Genomic DNA, 21,590 nt, shown 5'->3' with positions numbered 1-21,590 from the left:
CTACTGCTACTGATTGAGAGACCACCATCATATGCCACTTCATTCGTTCACCCTCAAATAGTCTATACTGACTGCGAGAAGAGAAAAAAAAATGTAATAATGTACTACCTATTTAGCAAATGTTTGAAAATGTTTCAGGACATTTCACTTTAAGCAGAAAAACTAGCAATACTGAGGTCATCAAAAACCATTTGAAGCACGCAATACGAGCTTCCACTTTATTATCCGACTGCCAAATTCGGTATGAAAGATCAAACATTTACCGGCATGGTTCTTGAATACATTCTACAGTGAGAGAGAGATTTTTGTAACAGAAAGAGTCAGGTATAAAAGATTGGCTGATATCACAAGCACAGTACATAGGTTTATTATATGTATGAATAACTAACAGAAAGTGTATGAGGAACATCTTGTACAGAATTAATTCTCTGATGCAATATGCAAGACCTGCATAAGCACAGGGCTGGTACACATCATCATGCATGGCTTAATTGGGGTAAGCTTCCTCAGAATGTCTTGTTTTGTGTGTTAACAGTAATAATTACAGTTTTCCCACCCGAGCAAGTTTGGTATATCTATACAGATGGCAACATCTAAAAATGATAAATTAAAGAGTCACACAATGCAAACACTAATTTAATGCAACATATGTAAGCCACACCACATGTTCTGTGGAAAAAAAAAAAAGATCCTCAAGGATTTGGTGGTTCTGGACACATACACAAACATTTGTATTTTACATGTAATTACATAAAATGAGCATGTCATGTGCTAACAGAAACTCACCTTTAACAGTCTTCTAAAATATGGACTACAAGCAGATAGAACCACTTTGTGTGCTGTGAAGGAACATCCATCACATGCCAGAGTAACATCCACAAAATCCTCTTCATCTCTAAGATGTCTGAACGATGAAATAATGCTGGCATGAAAGTCATTCCAACGCAGACTATACTGCTGTTCAGGATCTTGTACTTCACCCATTTGTCTGATGTCCAATGTCCCACTACAGCATCAGGTCTGGAGTCCTTGGGAGTCTGTATTCTGTGCTGCTACTGTTGTCCAGCTAGCAGCTGCTTTATTTTTCTATACGCTAGGTTCAAGTCATTGAATATTCCTAAACACTCACTCCCATTTGGCAGAAGTAGACCCCTGAAATCATTAAGAGAGATCTATATCAAGTGCAATGTCTACAGTTTTACTGCAACAAGCATGCAAATATACGGGTTATAAATACAGCCTGTCTGTAGGTAAATACTAGTTTACAGTGCCTTCTGTGTGAAAATCAAGCATTGATATATGAAAAGGACACAGGATTCCATGAATATAATGACTGACATGAACTTAGCTTTCGGTTCCAGTAAGTTAGAAACTTCAATAAGCAAGAGCGAGAAACCGCGAATAATTACTATTTATGCCTTTCATTATTATTTAATTTGATGGCATTTAAGAACTTTAAATGAGAGCCGAGAAATACTTCGGACACACATACTGGTTGGCAAAAAAATTCTGGTACTGGTCACTTGGATACTCCGAAATCACTTTCGTTACACAAAATAAGAGGAAAAGAAATTGTATCACTGCCATTTTCTTCAAAACGTAACAAATATATGACGTAAATACTCAAACAACGCAACATTTTGCGTAACAATAACAAACAGGACATCATTGACAGCACAAATTTTGACGTAAAATCAACTAAGGTACTGCTGTTTGAACAATATTATTCATCGGTGTTAATGTTGCTATCATAATCATAGTCGATTAATACTTCTAACCTCCAAAATTTTTATCACTGTACCCCAATCCGTAGATGACATTCGATGTTTCGTAATAATCGACAATATTTCGATAAACTGGAAGAGGAAACCACAAATTTTGATAGCAAAAGCACTGAAATTTGCGTAAAATTCAAAAATACACTTCCAGCAGACAGCTGTCAACCTCTGAACACACATACATAACACTGCTGTAAACAGCCGATTTCTTGTAATGTCAATAAAAATACTCTGCACAGAACACTTCCTGCACTATAAAACAAGTAAACTGTGAGATTACTAACACAATTTTCACTTTCGTTTCACAAAATATCTAACATCTTCTGCTGCTGTCTGCTCTCCGTCTGCGATGCATCGCTGCTCACACTTACTGCAGCTGTTATTTTTAAAATATACGAAAATAACTACGAAATATCACTGTAAGATGTGTGAAACAACTAATATAATGAGAAACTATCACATTTGTAGCATATTTCAGCTTTTTTCCGCACAAAAATCGGAGCACACAGACCTTCTCCCCAGACACGACCTTCCAAGTACGACGCCTACTAGCTTATGACCCGGTAGGTTCACTTAGCCATCATGGCTGCAAAGAAAACTTCAAAGCGCACAAAAAAAGCGGCCATGTTCACGAACATGAATTGCGCCTCCCCGCTCTAAAAATAAAACACACTGAGATCTGAGGCCACCACACACTACAAAAACAACACGACGCATCCTAAAACACGTTATTCCCACCTGATCCGAGGCGAATACAACACTGGCAGGAACCCGTAGTGTCTCCGCGCTTTTGCGCACGACTGCTCCTCCTGCCAAGCCGATTGATGCCCAATACGCTTAACGCCCGCGGCGGTCAGAGCCGAACGCGAAATATAGCGAATTAAAATCAGACTCCGAGGAACATATGACTACAGTTTTTGCGCGTAGTGAAATGTGTCACGAAATTTCGCCGTCCAGAAAACTAGCTCACACGTTCAGACGTTGGCTAAATGTGCAGCGAAGCTACAGATAGTTATTTTATAGAAGTAAATGAGTTGTCATGCATAATTAACTTCCTAAAATAATTTATTTATTTTTTCTTTCTATACCGCTTTCAAACATCTTCACTTAATTTCAAATACCGCTAAGCCTAATTTTATGCGAATACGTTTCCAAGTCTTCTCTGATTTGCTAAAAATTATTTGTTATACTAAAAAATTAATCACGGTAACTTAACCAAACAAAAAATATACCTATTAAAACACACGTTAAATTATCAGTGAAGTTTCAACGGAAACAAAAACAGAAGTTAGAGTATTAAAATAGTTCAATTGTTGCGAAATCATCCTTACTATTGCAGACATGTAGTTTTGAAGCAGCAATTCAGTATCTCCAAAATTCGATACGGCACACTTTCATAAGAAACCCACATTGACATTAAGAACAGATAACGTATCCCTAGTAATTAATGAAATTATATATGCGGTATATTGTCTTTTGAGCTCTCCTCGTCGCTTAATTGGACGCAATTATTCTTTTACTTCCTTGGGTCGAATATATATCAGCAAGAAGTATCTAATGACATTGATTGACTACGTCAGTTCTTTGTAGAATATTTTGTACATGATAAATGGAAACAGACGACACTGGTGAAACCTTTGTGCCAGATGCCGCGTAACACCAGAAAGCCACTCTGTGAAAGAAAAGCAATAAATAATTTAGAATATTACATCAGTGTAGTGCCTGTTTTCATTCACGAGTAATTGATCAGTTTAACATCTTTTCAATCTCGGGCTGAAAAGCAAGTACCGGTACTTTCAATCATTGTTGGTGTCATTGTTGTACCGTATATCATTCGAATTTCTTTTTATTTATGGAAAATAATATAGTTTACAGTTTAATTTGTTATTCTATTAAATAAAAAATATTTCTCTCTCTCTCTCTCTCTCTCGCTCTCCCCCCTCCCCCTCCCTTACCACCTGTTGCTCAAACGACATTATACATTTTATCTAAATACATCTTTTAACATTCAAAATTTGCTTCCTAATAGAAACATAAGTTTTGGAAATCAAACATTTTTAAGTCTGGAAAACTCAGGAACAATATTTGTTTGAAAGGCACTGCTAGCACTTTTTGTAGAACTTACCGTGCACGCAACCTTCCTTTCTTTCTATCAACATTCCGAAACATATTCTCAATTATATGTTGTATTCTACGTTGTAAGTTAAGAAATAACACTGGCACTATAACAACTAAAACGGGAAATTAATCATTACCGTTACGTATTATGTGTAAATTGTAAATGTATGGTCGTTTTCAGAAATAAATATTTTAATGACTGAGAATAAATGCAGATACAAGTAAATAACGTCAAATGCGTCATAGACCTATATTGTAAACTACCAAAATGCGATGATGTGATATCAGGAAGATAATCAACTTGAGACTGCAATCGAAACATAGAGTTACTCTGTGGAATAACAATTTATTGCTATCGTGACCTCAAGAAACGTTCAGCTATTCCTATTTCAGCCATACGGCGTACTTAAACTCTTCTAATGTGATGATCTCCATAAAAAAATAATTGTTCGACAAATACTGAATTGGCGATACTGATCGCTGAGCTCTCCAGATTCTCTTAAGTTACTCTACCATTACCAATAAATCCACACTTCTCTGACCAATGTGCATGGCGGTTGAGCTCATAAATATTTTGATGTACACCCACTATCTTCCAGAAATTATATTTTTCTCAACAATGTATTGACACTTCTACTTCGATTGAGTGATTTAAAAATCATGATATTGGTTGTAATTTTGAAATACATGATCAGCCATAAAGGACTAGTTTTAGTTTTGACCACTCCTCTAAAATCGCCACTGCATTGAGCTACAAGCCATAAAAAACTGACCACACAGCTACCAGCAGTCGGAAATAAATGCTCTAATGTTCGTATGTTGAACATGGAAAACCAGACACGACTTCCTTGCCACATGTAAAGGGTGGAAACTATACATTAATGGAGAAATACATAAAACTTGGTATTTCTTGGAGCTCGATGTTAGAAAGATACTGGGCACATAGTTCCTGATAAAAAAGTAATGAATTTGAGATATCACACCAGTAAAACAAAAAACAAATGATAGATTGGTACTCAGAAATTATACTTACAGTTTCCAACAGATCACTAACTTTTAAAATGCAAGTCACACTACACATACTGTACATTATGCAGTATTTTAATTCTTTTGTCAATTCTCTATACAACTTCTGACAGTTAACAGAATTTCCCAGAATGAGGAAAAGTACTATTACTGAAAATGTACATCTGTATAATGCAACTCTCCACGAGCTTTCACAAGTGGAAGAGCTTGGTAATATTCCAAAAGAAGTCTTTTATAATAAATGTTATATTGATATATAAATATATTGTGGAGAATTATGGTGGTTTATACAGAGAAATGGAATAATAATTGTATTGCAACATGGTTTAAATAAGGATTTAATTTAGTCTTCTGAAAACGGAATACCACGTAGCCTTGGAATTCAACATTTTTTTTTCAATTTTTAAGTTTAGTAACAAATGAGTAATTTCATATATAGTGTGGTTCTGGATAAGATAACTCTTTATTGAGCACCTAGAACTACATAACAACCCAAAACTACAGTCACTGACCGACAAACGTGTTGCGGTGGATACGATAAACAAATAAACAAAAGACTAACTACTCCAATGTGCATCAATATTTTTAACATAGATTACATATCACTACATCAGTTATAGCCACAAGCTATTCCCTTCTCATTGAAATGCTGAGTTATTTTTTTGAGAAGTGCACTGTACGACCAGATTATGTAATTTGTTGGATTGGCTGATGATGCTCCGAAGGTTTGATACCTGGAGCTATTTGTCTACTTGAATTTGACTTAGGCAATCCAGGAATCATATTCTTCAGCAGGAAGACTGGCTTGGGCATGTCTGTTAAGACTGTCTTCTGATCAAGAGGTGTTTCTACAACAAAGTGCTTTTCGTAGTGTGGGTGTATCAGATACCGCCTGTCATAGACAGGCCTGCCTTACGAAAACATCTGAAGACATCATAAGTTCAGGGTGGTCGAAGGCAGGCGGACAGGAGTTGTAACATAATGCCAAACATTTATTAGTTGATTAGTTGTAGTGAAACAATGTACCGCTTCAAGTTGAAAATGAAAGTTGGAATGCCATACTCGACGGGTGTGGTATTAAACAAATTAGCTGGAACTCTAGTTATTGCGCTGTAAGCCGTTCATAGAAGAAGGTTGTATACCTGGAAGAATCCTGGAGATACTAAAAGGTATCAGATAGATTATATAATGGTAAGACAGAGATTTAGGAACCAGGTTTTAAATTGTAAGACATTTCCAGGGGCAGATGTGGATTCTGACCACAATCTATTGGTTATGAACTGCAGATTGAAACTGAAGAAACTGCAAAAAGGTGGGAATTTAAGGAGATGGGACCTGGATGAACTGAAAGAACCAGAGGTTGTAGAGAGTTTCAGGGAGAGCATAAGGGAACAATTGACAGGAATGGGGGAAAGAAATACAGTAGAAGAAGAATGGGTAGCTCTGAGGGATGAAGTAGTGAAGGCAGCAGACGATCAAGTATGTAAAAAGACGAGGGCTAATAGAAATCCTTGGGTAACAGAAGAAATATTGAATTTAATTGATGAAAGGAGAAAATATATAAATGCAGTAAATGAAGCAGGCAAAAAGGAATACAAACGTCTCAAAAATGAGATCGACAGGAAGTGCAAAATGGCTAAGCAGGGATGGCTAGAGGACAAATGTAAGGATGTAGAGGCTTATCTCACTAGGGGTAAGATAGATACTGCCTACAGGAAAATTAAAGAGACCTTTGGAGAGAAGAGAACCACTTGTATGAATATCAAGAGCTCAGATGGAAACCCAGTTGTAAGCAAAGAAGGGAAGGCAGAAAGGTGGAAGGAGTATATAGAGGGTTTATACAAGGGCGATGTACTTGAGGACAATATTATGGAAATGGAAGAGGATGTAGATGAAGACGAAATGGGAGATACTGCGTGAAGAGTTTGACAGAGCACTGAAAGACCTGAGTCGAAACAAGGCCCCGGGAATAGACAACATTCCATTAGAACTACTGATGGCCTTGGGAGAGCCAGTCATGACAAAACTCTACCATCTGGTGAGAAAGATGTATGAGACAGGCGAAATACCCTCAGACTTCAAGAAGAATATAATAATTCCAATCCCAAAGAAGGCAGGTGTTGACAGATGTGAAAATTACCGAACTATCAGTTTAATAAGTCACAGCTGCAAAATACTAACGCGTATTCTTTACAGACGAATGGAAAAACTGGTAGAAGCGGACCTCGGGGAAGATCAGTTTGGATTCCGTAGAACTGTTGGAACACGTGAGGCAATACTAACCTTACGACTTATCTTAGAAGAAAGATTAAGAAAAGGCAAACCTACGTTTCTAGCATTTGTAGACTTAGAGAAAGCTTTTGACAATGTTAACTGGAATACTCTCTTTCAAATACAGGGAGCGAAAGGCTGTTTACAATTTGTACAGAAACCAGATGGCAGTTATAAGAGTCGAGGGGCATGAAAGGGAAGCAGTGGTTGGGAAAGGAGTGAGACAGGGTTGTAGCCTGTCCCCGATGTTATTCAATCTGTATATTGAGCAAGCAGTAAAGGAAACAAAAGAAAAATTCGGAGTAGGTATTAAAATTCATGGAGAAGAAGTAAAAACTTTGAGGTTCGCCGATGACATTGTAATTCTGTCAGAGACAGCAAAGGACTTGGAAGAGCAGTTGAACGGAATGAACAGTGTCTTGAAAGGAGGATATAAGATGAACGTCAACAAAAGCAAAACAAGGATAATGGAATGTAGTCAAATTAAATCGGGTGATGCTGAGGGTATTAGATTAGGAAATGAGACACTTAAAGTAGTAAAGAAGTTTTGCTATTTAGGGAGCAAAATAAATGATGATGGTCGAAGTAGAGAGGAAATAAAATGTAGACTGGCAATGGCAAGGAAATCGTTTCTGAAGAAGAGAAATTTGTTAACATCGAATATAGATTTAAGTGTCAGGAATTCGTTTCTGAAAGTATTTGTATGGAGTGTAGCCATGTATGGAAGTGAAACATGGACGATGACTAGTTTGGACAAGAAGAGAATAGAAGCTTTCGAAATGTGGTGATACAGAAGAATGCTGAAGATAAGGTGGGGAGATCACGTAACTAATGAGGAGGTATTGAATAGGATTGGGGAGAAGAGAAGTTTGTGGCACAACTTGACTAGAAGAAGGGATCGGTTGGTAGGACATGTTTTGAGGCATCAAGGGATCACAAATTTAGCATTGGAGGGCAGCGTGGAGGGTAAAAATCGTAGAGGGAGACCAAGAGATGAATACACTAAGCAGATTCAGAAGGATGTAGGTTGCAGTAGGTACTGGGAGATGAAGAAGCTTGCACAGGATAGAGTAGCATGGAGAGCTGCATCAAACCAGTCTCAGGACTGAAGACCACAACAACAACAACAAGCCGTTTCTGCGTCAGTAGTGTGCTATTCTAGGATCGTAAAAGCAGGAAGATCCACTAAAATTATTGGTACGTTCTTGACCCAGTAATCTGAAAGTTGGGCTTGTAATATCTCTTTATATACGATGAATTATTCAGATACAATTCTACCCTTGAATGACGTTTACTAATTTTCTATCTTCATACTCGCAGAATCCATGCGAAAAGTAGTTTCATACAATAGCTATGCCATGAGCGCATAAGTATTCTTTGTAGCACTCTCTCTGGTGGTTGTTAGAAAAAAAAGAGAGGGAGCTTCCGAGATTGTCTTCGTGCCGATTAGCCGGAGTTTTGTTTTGAAGAACTGTAATCTGATTATTGAGATTTATGACAGAAGATAACTGATACGAAATTGTACGATTAAAAAGTGAAATATATATATATATATATATATATATATATATATATATATATATATATATATATATATGGCTCCTTCATGAAAAAGGTCTGTATCTGACATTTGAGAATTAATGATATTCATCGATATATTGCGTAGTTGTTAATCAGAAGGGAACTTCCGAAAGACTGGATACGAACCTGCATTTAATAATCCAAGAGCTCCATTACTTCTTCGGAAGGTTAAACTTCATCAAAGCCAAATATCCGCTTGATGTGAGGTTTCCCGACTGATTATACAACGCTCCCAAAAATACGAGGCATTTTATTTGTACTGATTAGCAGACTGCCGCAAAGCACGAGCCTGCAGAGAAGAAGAATCATCGCCTGCTTTCATTCTAACAAGTAAAATTTCAGAATCATTTTGAGTGACTGAGCTATGACTGTGTTTCCTACCATGAATGATTGATTAATCGAACGAATTGAGAGCTACATATTTACGTAGATACAACGAAAAATTACAATGGCGCCAGTGTGACAGGACTCTCTTGGATTGTTATATAATATATGTATTTTTTGTTTCATGAAAACCAACGAGAACGAGAAGTAATGACCTGAAGTGAGATACGGTGTCCATAGTAAAAGATTGCTGATACCAAGAAACGATTTCAACTATTGGACAACACCGAGACTACAGAAAAAGGCCAGAGAAATCTAATTTTTTTATACTGTAGTTAAAATAGTTTGAAATCAATTTAGAAAGAACTTTTTTCCAGATAGTAGTTAAGATTGTAGAACTGTATATTGTGTGATTTTCGTATTTGGACATTGAACTTTATACCATCTGTGAAGTAATTTGAAAGTTAAGTGTGTCTACGACAGTAAATTTGAAACTGTATTTTGTGATTAGAACCTGATATTGATAGTTATTTATTGTTATTGACTAGAGCGGCATTTAAAATGTCATTGAATCAGCAACGAGACGTGCAACAGCCTTCAGCTGTTTGCGCAGAAGCAGAGGCCACGGATAGCAATTCTGAGACTGTTGTGGCTAGCGGTAGCAATATAAATAATCCCGCTGGTTCAGAAAACATTCATACAACAGCTGATCAGACTGTTGTTGACACGTTAGTTGTTATTATGCAACAGTTGTCTCTATTAGCCGAAGGCCAAGCGGAGGTAAAACGAGACTTATCCGTTATACAAAATGAACTCCAAAATCAATTAGCCGAAAATCAAACAGAATTACAAAATCAGTTAAGAGCAACCTTTACCGAATTAGATCAGAGATTAAATACCCAGACACAGGAAATAAAAGAACAGGCAGAAAGGACCGAACAGAATCTTATTGCTCAAATTGAGCAGGTCCGCCAACAGTGCCAAGAAAACAATAGTAAATTAAAAGCGGAACTAACCGAATATGTATCCGTGAAAATTGACCCGATACAAAAACAAGTAGAACTGTTTCCTCAAGTAATACAAGCTCAAGAGGACATACAGTGTTCCGTAGCTATGATACCAGAAATTATAGAATCCCAAGATAATGTAAAGAAGCAATTTGACGAAGTGAAGGAAAAACAGGAGACAGTGGAACATAGAATGAATGTACTTGCGGGAAAGTTTTCAGAAATGACATTACAGCGGCAAAATTTTCCTTCGGAAACCATAGAAGAAACTGTGAAAGTAGCTTTACAGTCAATTTCAGAGAGTTCGGAGGAGAATTTTTTCAACAAAGGGTTAAAGAAAGTTCGAGAACAACTTGGCGAAGAATTCTCGCGTTGGAAAGAAAATATCGAAAGATCACTAAATCTCTCGCAGGAGGATTTAGAAACAGCGAGAAGTAGGAAACAAAAGTCTCAATCTGCGCGTGACATTCCGTCCACGTCAAGATCCGATGTAAACAGAACTGGAACGTCACAAGTTAGATTCGATATAACGGATAGCCACAGGGAAGAGTACGAACAGGAGGATTTTTGGAATCGTAGTACCGTTGAGGAGAAGATGATTAAACAAAGACAATTTCAAATCTTTAACCCTGACAAAAAGAATGTCCATCCTGTAGTCTTCATTCGAAGTTTCAGAGGTCTATTTCCACGATCTTGGACAGAATGGCAAAAGATTAGTTTTGTATCAGGATATATACAAGGATCAGGAGCATTGTGGGCATCCGAACAAACATCTTCTTGTAAATGTTACAAAGAATTTGAGCAGGCTTTTCTAGCAAAATATTGGTCTGCTGGAGTACAAGAAAGACTTAGGCAGGAAGTATTATATCCTGAGCCTTTCTCATTTTCTAGAGGATCTCTAAAGAGATATTTTGAGAAATACATCAATAAATCTTTGTATTGGGATGTACCGATTCCTTTGTCGGATATACTTAGAATTCTCAAGTCCAGACTACCCACCAGTATAAGGAATCAGCTGTTATATATAAATGATAAGGATATAGACTCATTTATGACTACGCTTGATCATATTGATATAATTGAGGAGGACAATAAAAGGGCAAGAGAAATGTCATATCAAAGAAGTGTAATAGAAGCGAATCCGAGCTGCAACTCGAATGGGAATGGCAGTAATGGTAGTGGTAACAATAATCATAACCAACTACACTCTCCGAGGAGACTTAGAAATGGACAAAATGCAAACAATAATTATTACCATAATGGAAACTTTGGTAATGGTGCAGCGAGGGGCTATTTTAGGAACAATAGGAATTTTAATCGATATAATCCAATGTATGACAACACAAGACAGTTCTACCAACACCAGCAGAACAACAACAATAATTACACAAATCAAGCAAGACAATATAGACCGAATTCACCACAACAACCGATAATCACTGAAGTAGCTGAAGAGACAAATACCAATCGGTATCAAACTAAACGTGACCGCATCGTGCCCCGGAGGAGCGGTCAGGGGATCTGTTAGGGGCGAAACAGTAAAATTACAATTGTTAAGATATAATGATGGTGAGCTGTTGACGGAAGAGTTAACAAAGGATTTAATAACGTGTCATAATGACAGATTGAGTGTTCCGGTATCGGAAGTATTTGTTGAAATAGAGGAAGTTCCAACGAATGTGATATTGGACACCGCCGCTTCCGCCAATGTCATCTCAGGCGCTCTTTTTCGGAGAATTATTAGGAAGAAGAAGGTACCAATTTTGCCAGTACAGAACTGCAAAATCATCGGAGCTGTTGGAGCACGCTCTCCCAATGTCAAAATACAAACACAATTAGAGATGAAAATGGGAAATGTAGCAATAAAATGCACGTTCCTTGTAGTGGAGAAGTTATTAGTGGACTGTATTCTGGGTATTGGGAGTATGCAGGAGTACGATTGTCAGATTGATTTTTTGGAAGGAATAGTTAAATTTAGATTAAATGGAGAAGAGATAGCACTGGATTTAAATAGAAAGGAAACGGTGCATGAGAAATATTGTCGCGGTGCCATAATTCAATTAATTGACACTACAAACGGTCGTTGGAAGGAGCTTTCAAAGGATTTGATACAACAGGAGGACTTTAACCAAACAACAATGATAAAAGCTAGTGAATCAAATCAGCTTACCGGAGAACAAAGGCAGCAGCTTCATTATTTGTTAGAGGCATATGAAGAGATTTTTGATGAGAAACCAGGAATTATTAAAGGGTATCTTTGTCACCTACAAGTGAAGCCACATCAGACTTACTGTTACACGCACTATCCGATCCCCTGGCGTTTAAAAACAATCCGTTCAAAGGGAGATAAATAGAATGTTAGAATGGAACTTGATTGAGCCATCAACTAGTCCATATTGTTCTCCGCTCTTAGTCGTTCCAAAACCTGGAGGCAACGTAAGATTAGTTCTGGATGCGAGAGAGATTAATAAAATAATATGGAGAAAAGGTTTTATTGAGGCGACACATCCATTCCTCGAAACTGATGAAGAACATAAAGAAATGGAATCTTATTTATACCGGACCATATGTTATTGTAAATATACCAAATCCGGGATCATACTTGTTGGCATATCCCGAATCGAAAAGAATAAAGGGATTATTCCCGCATAATGATATTAAGAAATTTTTTGAAGGATCGTAGATCTGTGATACCAAATATGGAGTAGAATTTAGAGTGGAATTTGACTATGAGTCGAATATGTATATAAATATCAAGAAGTTTATGTTGTCTAGAGGTTAAGAGACAGTGAGATTACTCCTGTGGTAGGTTAAGAGACAGTGAGATTACTCCTGTGATAGGTTAAGAGACAGTGAGATTACTCCTGTGATAGTTTAACACAAAAAATTTTAAGATAGGTAGAAGAATGTGTTAATTACTAGTGTTTGTAAGTGTGGACTATGAGTAGAAGCCACAGTGATATACAATGAAAGTGCATCTACATTTCCTCAAGACACGGCACTTATGTGAGAATTGCGTGTGAAACTTGAACAGTGTGGGATATGTAGGTAAATACGCTGTGAGTATGATGTGCGCTGTTCGCGTAAGAAAACAAATGAACTGTGAAATGAAGCAACAGTCGATAATGTCACTGTTGAAAACAATTGAAGAAACTCTCTGGTTGCACGAGAGAAAGTTATTATAATTTTTGATTTTTTTTCATTATGCCTTCTGTACGAGGAGAATTAATTTAAGAATTTTAATTAACTTTTTAAGAATAGAAATTTGTGTGTTTCATCTTATGGACATAATTGTTGAAATATATTTCCATAAATGTTCATGAGAGGATGAAGAAGATTCTGCGATTGGATGATTTGTTAAATGAACATACGTCATCATTAATGATATTTATTTGCAAGTGGATCTATAAATCAATTAATTATAAGAATAATGAAAATTTTTCAAATTATTCCTTTTGTGGAGTCAGTGTCGAATGCCTATGTTTAAAATTTTTCATCAGGTGTAAACTTAAATTTTATTCATAATTTCGTAATTGAAAGCAAACCTCGAACAGATTCAATGCTCTACTTCCACCTGCACTGTAACAAAACGAAGATAAGATTAAAAAATTTTTTTGAGAGGAATACATTCGATATGAGATACAACAAAATTTAATTGCCCACAGTCTATTTGGCAATGTTTTGGACAATCAGCAGTTGTAATGCAAAACAACTTTGGTATTGAGGACTACACAAAAATTCGCGATTGTCAGGACTGATGGATGTTCCAGTCTAGTACAGATGGAAGAATATAAGAATCCACTCCGATTTGGGTTCAACGATTAAAATATGGACTTCGTTGCCTTAATCCACTCTCTTCCAGGGATTTATTCAGTCAGAACCTTTTCTTTTTCCACTTTAAACCTGTTTCATGTTCACGTCCCTGACCATCTGTTCCGGAGATCATCTTCCTGTTTCTACGGCACGTTACCAGCTTCTATCCTGTACCATAAGCCATCGCCTGTCCTTCGTGCCGCTTCCACCAAACGCTGTACGTCGCCTACCCGGTGTCCGTACCCAGTGTTCCTGTTCCATCGACTTCACAACGAGATCGCCGGCTACATCGTCGAAAGAAGAATTTTGAAAATATTGTTTTTGAGCAATATTGTAATTTTTTTTTTTTTTTTTTTTGGCTATGAGGCACTTTTCCTGCGATCTAATCTATAGAGCTTCTATATATTTCAAAATTACTGGATTTAGGCTTTCCTATCTTCTTTACACCTGAGCTGGGGTCTATTCTTCCGGGTTTTCCAGGGTTTCCCTGTGAAGGCCAGTTCCCAAATGGGTAGACCTTTTCCGTAATTACACCAATCTACATCTTCCCTGGTTATGTACTCGGGATGCGGGTATACCCCGGTACATGTAAAAGCTACAGCTTAGGTATTCTCGTAACTTATTGTCTTAACATGTTACCCATACTCTCTATAGCAAAATTCTACGAATTCAAAATATTCCTCTTTTGAATAAACAACCCAACAAATTTTTTTCTGTTAGCTCGCAAAGTGTATTATCATTAACTTTGCTCGCTGCGAGGGGCAATTGTAATATCTCTTTATATACGATGAATTATTCAGATACAATTCTACCCTTGAATGACGTTTACTAATTTTCTATCTTCATACTCGCAGAATCCATGCGAAAAGTAGTTTCATACAATAGCTATGCCATGAGCGCATAAGTATTCTTTGTAGTACTCTCTCTGGTGGTTGTTAGAAAAAAAAGAGAGGGAGCTTCCGAGATTGTCTTCGTGCCGATTAGCCGGAGTTTTGTTTTGAAGAACTGTAATCTGATTATTGAGATTTATGACAGAAGATAACTGATACGAAATTGTACGATTAAAAAGTGAAATATATATATATATATATATATATATATATATATATATATATATATATGGCTCCTTCATGAAAAAGGTCTGTATCTGACATTTGAGAATTAATGATATTCATCGATATATTGCGTAGTTGTTAATCAGAAGGGAACTTCCGAAAGACTGGATACGAACCTGCATTTAATAATCCAAGAGCTCCATTACTTCTTCGGAAGGTTAAACTTCATCAAAGCCAAATATCCGCTTGATGTGAGGTTTCCCGACTGATTATACAACGCTCCCAAAAATACGAGGCATTTTATTTGTACAGATTAGCAGACTGCCGCAAAGCACGAGCCTGCAGAGAAGAAGAATCATCGCCTGCTTTCATTCTATCAAGTAAAATTTCAGAATCATTTTGAGTGACTGAGCTATGACTGTGTTTCCTATCATGAATGATTGATTAATCGAACGAATTGAGAGCTACATAATTACGTAGATAGGAGGAAAAATTACAGGCTCTTAATACCGCCTTGATGTTGTGATGTCACCATTCAACTTTTGCCATTCGATGCCAGATGTTAAACAATGGTTTGATGTAGGGTGTTTGTGATATGAGTGAACAATTGACAGTCAGATTCCCGTCCTCTGACTGTTGTGATGATTTTTAGGACTCCAAAACGAGCAATCCCTGATGATATGAGTGTGCAGGCAACATTTTCTGCAGAGATGTCCTTCAGTGTAACTGCCTCTGGCCATTGTGTGAACCTATCGATAATCGTTAAGAGACTGGAGGGGCCTTGAGAGCAAGGTAGTGTCCCCACTAAACCAACAATGGATACCTGTGTGCAAGAAGCAACTGTCAACAAAACTGAAAGTTCCACAAGCAATGGTTGTATGATCTGAATTTTTTGCTTAGCGACAGTGAATACAAGTTCTGCAGACAGTTTTATATCTCGTTTCAGTGAAGGCCAAATGAAACACTATTGAGTCATTTCCATTGCACCTTTGATGCCAGGATGAGCCAAGTCACAAAATACATGGAAGACTCTTTGCAAGTAGGATGGAGCAACATAAGGCGCGAGTTTCCCTGTAGAATTGTCAAAGTTGCTGTGATCCATCAGGTAACAATGTTGTTGCAAATGTTAAAGAACAAGAGTCCGAATTCTTAACTTTTGCTTTCTCTTCCAGAAAGGTATCGAGTATCTGTGGTGAACTGACAGGAAAATTTCGGGTGGCAAAGTTGCCTGGGTGTTTCTTTTCTTGGGCGCTATTTTAAGGCAAATGATAATGTCTTGTTTTCCGTACATATTTTGAGTTCTCTGTCTTCTGGTAGAAAATGAAAGTGTCTAATGGTCAAATATGCTGCCCACAATTCACTAATGTAGGCACCATAGCTATGGTGTGTGTCGCTGAAAGCGTTGGAGAAACATACAAGCAGTCAAGGTGTTCCTTCTCGCAAATGGTGTAAAGAAGCACCTATAGATCAGTCCAAAGTATCAAATATCAAAATAAGGTAGAAAATGGTAGAAAATGAAAGTGTCTAATGGTCAAATATGCTGCCCACAATTCACTAATGTAGGCACCATAGCTATGGTGTGTGTCGCTGAAAGCGTTGGAGAAACATACAAGCAGTCAAGGTGTTCCTTCTCGCAAATGGTGTAAAGAAGCACCTATAGATCAGTCCAAAGTATCAAATATCAAAATAAGGGAAGATCTGTTGAGGAATGTGCGAGCTGAGTTGCATCAACTTGTTCTCCTTTTTGCTCCTTGAATGATTTGTCAGCTGTGTCAGTCCTTGTAATGGGGCGATTGTCCTTCCTATTGATATCCGTTCGTAAGTTAAACAATGGTTGTTGGATATCTACAGTCTGGGATAAAAGGTGTCTGTAGAAATTCACCATTGCTGAAAGGCGACGTAGTTCTGTTACAACTCTGGAATGAGCAAAGGTCTTGATTATTTTTCACTTCTTCTGGTAATGGCGAAATTCTTTCATGTGTGACGCATTAACTCAATAATGATAGATCGATCTCTCTCTCTCTCTCTCTCTCTCTCTCTCTCTCTCTCTCTCTCTCTCCCTCTTTCCTGTCCCCAAAATGGATTTTCCCACATTAACACTGAGGTGATATTCACCCAGCCGTTCAAGAAGCTGTTGCAGGTGCGTTACATGTACTTCAAAATGGTTCAAATGGCTCTGAGCACTATGGGACTCAACTGCTGAGGTCATAAGTCCCCTAGAACTTAGAACTACTTAAACCTAACTAACCTAAGGACAACACACACATCCATGCCCGAGGCAGGATTCGAACCTGCAACCGTAGCGGTCGCGCGGTTCCAGACTGTAGCGCCAGAACCGCTCGGCCACCAGCGGCCGGCTTACATGTACTTCATATAACGTTGAAGTTACAGGAATACCATTTAAATTGGAATACACGAAAGGAAAATCATTCAAAATGTTGTTAATAAACTGCAAGAATAAGTGTGCTGCACTGCAGGGACCAAATGGCATTTTCAAAAATTCGATAAATCCAAATGAGGCAATCACAGATATTTACGTTCATCTTCTGCCACAAGAGGACTGTGGTGACAAGACAAATAAGGTAAGTTTTAGAGACTATCTTTCTGAGGGAGTGTTGGCAGTTGAAATCTTGTAAATGAGCTATTGAGTAGCGGTGCCGCGCTGTGACAGCATTTACGGATCTACCGCCTCACATAGAGATGGCAGGTTCCCCTGGAACAAGATGGGGAGGAATAGGCCAGAAACTTTTAAGAGGACGGCATATACCAAGGTTGATCAACTCTTGAAATTTAAGTTTTGCTTAAGCTAACTTGGCAGGTGATAAGTATCTGGCTCGTACATGCGCTGGAGGTTCTGCAGTTGTGATCGTGTGTTGCACTTTAAGTTCAGGAAAACCGTAATTAGGCTTTGCATTAACAATGTGAAGATTAGCAAGCCTAAGCATTTGTGCTGTGGGTCAGTCAAAAGGACTAAATTATCAGTAGACTGTGAAAGGATGTATAAAAAAATCTACTCACCAAGCGGCGGCAGGAGAACACACATATACAAGGTATAACGTACGCAAGCTTTCGGAGCCCGTGGCTCCTTCTTCTGGCGGAAGAGTTGAAGGGGACGGAGGAGGAGTGAAGGAAAACAACTGGGGAAGTTTAGGAAAACGGTTAGCGTTCGAAAAAGTCACCCAGATCCATGGGTCATGGGAACTTTCTGGACGGCATGAGAAGGAAAGACAGTAGTTACATCTGCCGAGATTGTACTAGCGATTGAAGTTTGTCGGTCAAGTTAGCTTTTGGACTAAACATCAAACAATACATCATAATAGCTAAAAAATAAAATAAAATCGGCTCCAAAATTGGCTGGCGATCGTCTGCGAGGAAAAATGACCAGAATGAAATCTTCGAAGGCCATTTCGACGTTTATTAGGCATTCACTATGTATGTGTGTATCACCGGACCGATTGCAGTGTGGAGTTGTCGCATCTGAAGGCTTTTGCGATCAAGTAATGTTACTATCAGAATGGAAGCGTCTACTCCGAGGTCAACCAGTGTAAGATGCCTTCTCCGTTATTCGTATCTATCACGACGAAGTTTCTCTCAAAAACTAGCTGTACTGATAAACCACGGAGATAGAACTAATGTTTATGCTGCACAGCTTAGAGTGGGCTTCTTACGGCCACAGAAACTGCACATGAAGACTAAAAATGTGACTGTGTGCCTCCCAGTAGATGCCGTATCAAAATCACCACTTTCCATTAAAAACCTTCGCACTCAGTTATTTCTAATAGCCACCAAAATGATTCGACAGCAGACACTGGCTTCATAGAACTGAAAGGCTTATTGTCTCTAGTATAAGTCATGGTACACGTTCCGAACGTTTCTAAGCACACGTAGTTACCTTCACTCTTATTTCAGCTTGTTATTACTTTTCTGAGGTAACCATTGCTTCTACCAATCTTTGCTAACGACTCGTTTCTAATACTGATGAGTTCTGAGTCCCGTCCACGAACACTGCAACATTTAATGAATTTATCGAACTTCGCAGAGCACGCGGTCATGTCTTGTCACGTCTGACATGTAGCTGTGGCGCCCTCCCCACTACATCTTGCCTTCCGCACCAACTGTCAGTTGGCGCCATACCGAGTTTCTCGATCACTGGGGATTCCCCTGGCCGCAAAGTTGCTGCGCTAGAGCGCTACGTGTAAGGTACAGGTATCGATGCTCAAGAAATTACTATATCGGTAACCTTACATCAGTTACTAACAGAGGGTGGGCTGATTTAGCCTCCTAAGTGGGGGGGCAGTGTCGGACTAAACCCGTCGGAGGCCCGGGGCAGTGAAACTAAATGAGACCTCAGCCTGCTCAGAAAGTGAAATATTCGATATTTGTAGTGCACGTTTCGAAAGAAAAATGAATAATACTGATGTAATGACTGACAAAAAAAGTGTTTATCACGCGTGTACTCTACACTTTAGTAATTATAATATGCATACTGAATGATATAGGAGAGAAACTAAATGAGCATTTAGCACAGCAACCATAAGTACTAATTAATTGTTTGTGTATAGTGGTTTATTTAGGAACTTTAGTAGTCTTCAACCGGTGTTCTTGGTGTTTTCTGGTGAAATAATTTCAGAAGAACCTTTTGGGAACTGTTTTCAGCTTCGTTACTGTGTCATTAGACGTTTGATTCTCTTTCTGTATTAGTCTTTTGTTATATTCACATTTGTTGTTTATTAATACTGTTAATAATAGTAGTTACTTCCCTTGTAGAGTAAGTTTGTGATTATTGTAGTCAGGTTTTTAACATCTTCTTATTGTAGTAACGGAACTTAGAAAAAGTAAAATTTTACCGTGAGTGAGAAGTGTGGGCTTTGCCGTAGGTTCGTGAGTAGTGGATTGCGGTGTGAGACTTGTTCGAAGTATTTTCACTGGGGGGAATGCAGTGGGGAAGCCAGTGGGCATTCTGGTGAGATCCTCTCCTGGAACTGCAGGTTATGTAGCAAGAGTAAGTTGATAGAGGAGCAGGAGCGTAAGATCTGTGCCCTTCAGGTGCAGTTGAAAAACGCACAGGAGGAGCTAGATAGGATGAGGAGGGAGAAGGGGGTTGGGGAATGGGAGCTGGCTGTTGGCAAGAGATCTGCTAGGAGAAGATTTTCAGATAGTTTTGCTATTGGTGTTTACAATAGATATGACCAACTGTCAGAGTCTAGTGGAGAGGAATCTCTAGTAGCTGTAGATGTAGGAAGTATGCAGCAGACCTCAGTAGTTACTGCGCCTAGAACAGTTGCAAAGTCGAAGAGGAAGAAGAAAGTTCTGCTGTTAGATAGTTCTCATGGCAGAGGTGTAGGCCAGCAGTTGCAGGAAGTGCTGGGGAGTGAGTACCAGGTCACCAGCATTGTGAAGCCTAATGCAGGGTTGGCTCAGGTGACTGTTAACATAGGGGGGTTATGTAGGGATTTTACTAAAGAGGATCAGGTAGTGATTGTGGGTGGGGCTGGTAATAGTATTGATAGGGATAGGGATAGGGAGTATAACATAGATGGTGACCTGGAAAAGATAGCCACTCAGACTGGCAACACGAATGTGCATTTCGTGGAACTGTTGCAGCTTCACGATCGGCCTCATCTTAATACAGCCGTCAGGCGTAATAACATGAGACTTGGGGGTGCGCTGATGACAGAAAGCATGGGTCACATTTCAGTGGTGTCGGTGGAGTCTATCAGCAGGACGGGTTTCACTAGACATGGCCTGCACCTCAACAGGTATGGGAAGGGGAGGTTGGCAAAGCTTATAGGTGATAGCATATGTGGGGTTGGTGGGATCACTCATGGGAAAATTCCTGCAGTAGTGGGTGTTAGAGCTGCACCTTTTTTGGATTGAAGTCAGCTGATAGGTATTCCTGCTTAAGGGAAGTCTCTATAACAAGGGAATCACTTTTGACAAAGCTTAGGTATCCGAGTAATGAGGGAATTAGTATATTTCATCAAAATATTCAAGGTATTAGAGATAAAGTTAGTGAACCGCTTATAGATGTTGACTCTGAAATTATTGGTATATCTGAACACTTCTTACATAAGGAGATAATTCAGAGGCTTCCTTTACCAGTATACAGGTTGGCTGGCAGCTTTTCGAGGAGCTCTTTGCGGTGTGGGGGAGTAGCCATGTATGTGAAAAACGGCATCCCATTTGAGTCAATTGATGTTTCAAAGTATTGCACTGAAAAGGTGTTTGAATGTTGTGCAGGTGTGATTAAATTTAACGGAGCTAAACTTCTAACTGTTGTTATTTATAGATCCCCAGACTCCGATTTCACAACATTTTTGCTAAAGCTAGAGGAGGTTCTTGGTTCACTGTATAGGAAATACAAAAAGTTAGTTATATGTGGTGACTTCAATATTAATTGTATAAGTGATTGTGTAAGGAAGAGGATGCTGGTAGACCTCTTTAATTCATATAATCTTATGCAAACCGTATTCTTTCCAACGAGAGTGCAAGGGAACAGTAGAACAACCATAGACAACATTTTTGTTCATTCCTCATTACTAGAAGGGCATTCTGTTAACAAAAAGGTGAATGGCCTTTCAGATCATGATGCACAAATTTTAAATTTAAAAGATTTT

The 21,590-nt window shown here is 38.5% G+C and overlaps 1 protein-coding gene across 5 annotated transcripts in view; it reads right to left on the bottom strand.

The window, feature by feature from the left end:
• Positions 1-2,588, bottom strand: part of LOC126262727 (protein abrupt) — a 106,542-nt gene extending 103,954 nt beyond the window's left edge. For 2 of the 5 annotated variants that reach the window (XM_049959525.1, XM_049959530.1), the window contains exons 1-2: positions 2,290-2,502; positions 787-1,152 (exon numbers count right to left, since the gene is read on the bottom strand). In XM_049959525.1, the coding sequence (XP_049815482.1) occupies positions 787-984 (198 nt within the window). In that variant the 5' untranslated portion in view covers positions 985-1,152; positions 2,290-2,502. The other 3 variants (XM_049959528.1, XM_049959527.1, XM_049959529.1) reach the window with 3 other exon arrangements.
• Between the last annotated feature and the right edge of the window lie 19,002 nt (positions 2,589-21,590).

This window comes from Schistocerca nitens, chromosome 6, assembly GCF_023898315.1.
Source record: "Schistocerca nitens isolate TAMUIC-IGC-003100 chromosome 6, iqSchNite1.1, whole genome shotgun sequence".
Lineage (NCBI taxonomy): Eukaryota > Metazoa > Arthropoda > Insecta > Orthoptera > Acrididae > Schistocerca > Schistocerca nitens.
The sequence above is the reverse complement of the archived record's forward strand: the minus strand, read 5'-3'. Positions and strand labels throughout refer to the sequence as shown.